This window comes from Pistacia vera, unplaced genomic scaffold (genome assembly GCF_008641045.1).
Source record: "Pistacia vera cultivar Batoury unplaced genomic scaffold, PisVer_v2 Contig924, whole genome shotgun sequence".
Lineage (NCBI taxonomy): Eukaryota > Viridiplantae > Streptophyta > Magnoliopsida > Sapindales > Anacardiaceae > Pistacia > Pistacia vera.
This window is the reverse complement of record NW_022196806.1, coordinates 132704-138943: the sequence shown is the minus strand read 5'-3', so window position 1 is coordinate 138943 and position 6240 is coordinate 132704. Positions and strand designations below refer to the sequence as shown.

The 6240-nt window shown below is 31.7% G+C and overlaps 1 protein-coding gene across 2 annotated transcripts; it reads left to right on the top strand.

The window, feature by feature from the left end:
* Positions 1-488: 488 nt before the first annotated feature.
* Positions 489-4669, top strand: LOC116120109. 2 transcript variants are annotated; one of them, XM_031406049.1, is made up of 11 exons: positions 489-708; positions 777-868; positions 993-1100; positions 1205-1287; positions 1515-1651; positions 2537-2586; positions 2771-2863; positions 3771-3862; positions 4064-4170; positions 4312-4357; positions 4548-4669. In XM_031406049.1, the coding sequence occupies exons 1-10, from the start codon at positions 514-516 to the stop codon at positions 4354-4356; spliced, it is 1002 nt and encodes a 333-aa protein (XP_031261909.1). In that variant the 5' UTR covers positions 489-513; the 3' UTR covers position 4357; positions 4548-4669. The 2 variants fall into 2 exon arrangements, with proteins under 2 accessions (XP_031261909.1, XP_031261908.1); XM_031406048.1 differs by having other exon boundaries at positions 4312-4665.
* Positions 4670-6240: the final 1571 nt, after the last annotated feature.

Sequence of the window (6240 nt, the reverse complement as noted above, 5' to 3'; positions counted from 1 at the left end):
AGTTATTTTATATATATAAATCCTGTAAAATTTACTTAAAATTGGTGGTAGTGATTTTGTAGGTACTGAAGTGAGGGGATAGTGATTTTTTGAATTTTCAAAGGGTAATGTTTATTGGGTGATTTACGGAGTAATCTTTAGAGATTGAAGACAATTATGGTGTATTTAATCAAATGATTTGTTTGGTTAGTAAACTAATTTTAGTTTTTAAAAATTTTTAAAATGTTTAGAATTACAACATTGGTTTTTTAATTTTATTTCATAAAAGTCATTAAATTTTAATATTTTAATTTTATAATTATTGTGATCTGACCATATTACCCTCTCACTGTTAAAAATTATTACCGCCTGACAAATTTTTGGGCGTATTCACTTGGGACCAAACTAAGAGGAGGTAATTGTTATAACCGCATTTCTTCTTGCCTTATCCCATACTTGGTAAGAGCAAGCGCCCGCTCGCCGTAGCTTTAGCTTCAAACTTTCCCAACTCAATACCTTTGTAAAACTAAAACAATGATTTGGTCTCTAGTTCAACCTTCCCTCTACTGTGTCTCCCAATTTTCTTCATCCAAACAAACTCATACCTTTCTTCTTAACACACCAAACCCACTTTCAAGGTTTGCAAGAGTCAAGTCAAAACCAAGATGCACTTCAACTTGCTTTTTCAATGCCGGAAAAGACTCTAAGCCCAGAAATAGTCAAGCCAACGTAAGCCAACTCCAACTGCAATTTCTTTTTCCTTGTTTAATATTTTAACTTTAAGTTTCTGATTCCAGGAAACTAAATTGGACTGGCCAGTGCTTAAGCGATGGGACGTGCCATGGGGGTGGCAGACAGCTTCGCTAACCTCACTTGCCTGTGGATTAAGGTGTCGTTTCATTTTAAATTTATAATATTTTTAGCAATGATTAATGTTCTTAATTGATATTGTAAAAGCTTTTTTATTTTTTTCCTTTTGGGGTCGGCGTGAAATTTAAATTTTGTTCAGACAGTTTCGTGTTGACAGGATTGGTAGAGACAACTGCTATACCTTATTTAGGACTTAAAATTGAAGAACTAAGTTTGGATGAGAAGGCAGAGATTCTGTTTCTGGATCAAGGGTATGACTCATATTTTTTTTGGTCATTAATTTTTGTTAGATTGATTAAGATGTTCTTTCTCTTTTTGTTTTGCAATTGAATTATTGGACTTCATGTTTTGGCAGCATTACAACTGCAGTTGTGCTTGCAGTTCTGTACGGCATTTCAAACTCTTTTAAACCGCTTCCTGAAGATTTTTTCCAATATGGTATTGATTGCTGAAAACCTGTTTATTCAATTTCTCATTTCCTGGATGCATAAATTATTAGCTTATTTTGTTGGCTGCTGCAATATTACTTTTAATTGTCTTATAGATTGGTGTTATTGTATTCTGTAGCACTGTTATTAGCTGATGCTTGCTATAATCAGCTATCATTAGAAGTTGGATTTATGTATGAATTTACTTGATTCATTTTTGAAGTAATGTTGTTGCAGATTTGAGGGAACCTTTCAATCTACAGAAAGGATGGCTCTTATGGGCAGGGATTGGTCTTGGCGGTGCCATTTTAGCTATTGCATTAACAGGAGCTGCCATGTCCTTGTTTAATGGTGAGAACGCCCCACAACGAGAGGTTAGAAATTTACTTGCAACTTCATAATGTATGTAAGCATATTTCAATATATTTATGTATTTGAGGTTTGGAGGACATATTTCTTATGAATTTCCTTGGTTAAGTGGTGAAAATTAAGTCTACATTCATGGGCCTATATTTCTAGAGCAATGTTTTAACTGCTCATTTAGCTAAATTGCTGGTAATGCAACTGAATACAAGCTTGTAATTTACACTTTATAAAGTACGTCATTTTTTTAGTTAGTACAGAATTCATTATAAGTTTGATTGGGCTACTTGTCTTTAGTCTTTTTGGACTTTGATCTAATAAATCATTCGCTTTAAATGCAACATGCATACATCAACCAATTCAAGTGTAGGATTCGAAAGAATAATCAATTTAAGAATAGGAATCAAAATAATTAAAAAAATAAACCTCACAACAAATTGTTTTTAGAGATTGAAATAATTATCTTAGCATGTTCATTTTGGTATTTTGACACAAATTAAAAAACTATCGTTTTATTCTTATATCTTTGTTTTCAATGATTTACAAAGAAGGGGGTATATATGAGAAAATGGAAAGACGGGGAGGAAAATTAGAGAATCTTTAAAAATAATGTTAATCATGATTCTATATACAAGAGAAACTGTAAAGTAATGACAAGTAATAATGTGAACTTGAATGTAGGCAATATAATTGTAACACTAACTGATACCAACTATAATAACATAGTTTTTCACAAAAGCTAGGCCTCTAGCTAACTCAATGCTCCTCCCTTGTTTACTATGTTTATAAAATATTAAATTGGTTGATCTGCTGATGTAAATTTCATAAAATTATTTGAGCTTTTTATACTTTTATTGTGTAATGGATCCTGTGATAATTTCTATACTTGGTTTCAGATGGATGCTCTTGTTCAGTTACTTCCATTGATTGGATCTTCAAGTATTAGGTAATTCAGCTAAAGGCCTTTCTATGCTTTTTCTAATTTTTGGCCATAAGTCACCTTACTGATCAAGGATGCATCTCTTGTACGGTTAAAATTTTGCTATCACAGAACTTTTGGATTGAAAATATATTTTTTGGTACTCTAAACTATTGAGAAATTTATGTGATCATGTTGGTTTCCATTGTAGTACTGCTTGCTTGGTGGGCATAACAGGTGCCTTGGCGCCTCTTCTTGAGGAGAATATCTTTCGAGGGTTTCTTATGGTGTCCCTGACTAAGTGGTACGTTACTTCTCTGATGTCTGAAAAATTATTTGTTAGTGTTGCTATTTGTGTCCCAGATCTGGTGATATATGGTAGTACGCCATACTTAAAAACTTGGTTTCTTTCTAACCAATCTTTTAGAAAACATGACTGAAAAGCTTTAAGGGATTTTTTTTTTTTTTAATATAGACGTGTATATTTTAATTAGACATTGAAACTATTCTTTGTATTCTTAAAAAAAAAAAAAAAAAAAGGAAAAAAACATATTGGAAATAATTCTTAGAACTCAGAATATTTTAGTGAGCACTGAAATTTTTCAGTTGATCGGAAGTGCTTTGTGAATAAATATTATCATCTGAGAATACCAGTATGAGGATGCAACAGATAAGTGGCTTTGTGGGTGTACAATTATACAAGATGGACAATGGTCCATTAATGCTTTTGTTTGAAGTTCGAAGCTGCTGTCATTGAGGTCAGTATGAATTAAGAGGTTGAGATGAATTTGTCTTGTTTATGAAGACAAAGTGCTTCTATCACATGTTTTAGGATCCTGATTGGAAGTTAGAGACTCAGGAAAAATAGTGGATGAAGATCCTTGGGAAACACATTTGGCATATTAAACTGTCGATTGGGCAAAGTAAAATGATAAAGAGATTTGTAACATCAATCTCAGTTCCCGAGTGAGGGTTGAAGCTGTTGATTTAAACAATGAAAATTGCAGGTACTTGATCTGTCATTGTTCATTTATGTATTTCATCCTCATTTTTTGATCGCATTTTCTGTACTACTCTATTCATTCAACAAATTTTGAATAGATTTACGTAATTGACAACTGAGAGGACGTGTTGTGCTTCCTTACTATTGATTTTAATTAACCTGCGCTCTGTGCACTCATATTTCCCACAATCACACTCCGTTTTTGCAGGGTTCCTACACCTATTGCCGTTATCATCAGTGCTGCTGTCTTTGCACTTGCACATCTCACTCCGGGAGAGTTTCCCCAGCTGTTTGTGCTAGGTAAAGGCATACATCATGAACTGATGTTAAAGATTATCCATAAAGTCCACAGTGCAAGTTTATTAAATGTCAACATGGTTAAAGTTTTCTATATGAGACTTGAACCTGAGATTTTCACAGAAAATTGAATCGCTTTTTTAATAGATGCAAAACTTTCAATCTTTAGTTAAGAAACTAAAAGAACTTTTACCATCTCTGTAGGGACTGCTTTAGGATTTTCATACGCTCAAACTCGCAACCTTCTAACCCCCATCACGATCCATGCTTTCTGGAACTCTGGAGTAATTTTTCTTCTTACCTTTCTTCAGGTAAAATAATTTACATATAGTTTTAATCTCTGGTGGCAATTGTAAATTAATTTTTATCAATAATGATGTAATATTTACATTCAAATGTATAATTCTTGTAACAACTACTAAACTTCCTCTCTTGCTTTGTTGCGTGTACAGCTTCAAGGATATGATCTCAAGGAATTGTTGCAGGCAGCCTCATAAGGTCACAATTCTTCATTTTGTGATAGTATGCAGCTTCATATGCTTTTTTTTAGTAATAGTCCCAGTGTATCCTTTTTTTTCTAATCTCCATAATACATTTTAGAGTTTCATACAAAAAGTGCAGAAAACAAAATGATTAAAGAATATCAATATGTAAAATTAATTAGTGAATTCTTACAATGAAAGTGCAGGGAGAAAGAAGATGGGTTCTTTGGCAGAGTTTTGTCGGTTAATGATTTTTTCTTTGGAGCTATGTTGCTCTCCTGTTGATTTACACGATAATTTTACTGTACTTTCTAGGCAAGTTTTAAAATTGTCATATTCCATGACCTAAATTTGCATTAAAAGTGAGTTTTATGGCCCAAAAGTGTATTGACCATTTTATGATAGAAAATGGGTATGGATGTAAAAAAACAAAAATGCTGGCCCGGCTGAGAAATAAATTACATCTGGGCCCATGACTGGAAAATCAAACCCATTGCATACTCAGGTTAGGCTCGGATATATTATACAGTAGAACATCTCTATAGTGATACTTTATATAGGAATAACTTTTATGTAGTCATAAAATCTTCCGGTCTCAACTTAAGCTAGTTATAAATAAGAATAAATTTCACATTGTAATAAATTATAATTTTTTAAGGTCTCGTCTTAAAGAACTTGTCTTTATATAATAATAATTATATGCATATTACAAAAAATATATGTTATGTTACATTAAAGGTTTAAGATGAAATAAAATATTTATTTAAAGATGTTCGAGACAATGATTTATGTTTAAAAGTTGTTATTACATCTTGTAGGTACATAATAAGCCATCAGCATGAACATCGACTTGTTGAAGCCAAAATATTTATAACTCTAAAACATGTTTAGAGCTTCTTAGCATAAAATTTTGGGTATTTTTGTATTATCATCTTCAAGATTATCTCCTTCCTCTTCTTGTCTAATTCTAGTAATGATTTTCTTTTTCAGTTAAAAGTTAAAAACATGCACAATTGGTTTGCTCATTTGGATTGATCAATGTAGTGAAGTTATCGAATCTGATCACTCAATTTTACAGCGACTTTTTTATATCAATTTCCGTGCTATCTTAATGTTACTTAAACAATTAATTGAAATCCTAATACTACTAAAACATGAATTATAAAATAAGAAATCAAAACAATAATTTTTATAATTACACTTTTATTAAATTATAACTTTCGTATAATAATAAATTTAACTAGTCTCAACATTATGATTATAGAGTGATTCTATTGTAATAACTTTTACAAAGTTATGATAACTAATGCACAATAATAATACGTACAAAGATCTCTTACAAAGATATGTTTATAAAATAATATTATTAAAAATGAATTAAAGAATTAATATAATGAATTTGACATTTTGTATTTATTCTCTTATTCATTTTTGGATAAATCATTTGGTATATAAATATTCCGTAAGAGGTTTTTTACGAATAGTGATACACTTTAAAATAACACAAAACCCTCAAAAAAGTTTGAAAGTCACCGTAAACTACTCCAACTGTCTTTCCTAATGGAAAACTATATGCAGCCTCACTTACTAGGTAATATCTTTTAAAAAAATCCCTCATTGTATCAACCAAAGCCGTGTCTGTAGACTCTGTACCTTGGGTAGTCCCGGCCCGAGTAAGCCCGACCCAAGCTCGGCTTGGGTTTGTGAAACCTGAACTGTTTCCTAAGCCTAGACTTGCATTTATAAAAAAACCCGGTCCGAGTTGGTCTTGGTTTTTACATTCCTAAAAATGAGAAATACTTATTTCATTGGACGGTTTTATAAATTGAAGGGATGAGATTCTTTCATATAATTTCTTTTTGTTTAAATTTCACTGTTAACTGCAAATCATTGCTGTAA

Coding starts and splice junctions, on each gene's coding strand:
- LOC116120109 (XM_031406049.1), top strand. CDS start 514: ATGATTTGGTCTCTAGTTCAACCTTCCCTCTACTGTGTCTCCCAATTT. Junction 709..776: donor CCAGAAATAGTCAAGCCAAC/GTAAGCCAACTC, acceptor TTCTGATTCCAG/GAAACTAAATTGGACTGGCC. Junction 1,101..1,204: donor ATTCTGTTTCTGGATCAAGG/GTATGACTCATA, acceptor ATGTTTTGGCAG/CATTACAACTGCAGTTGTGC.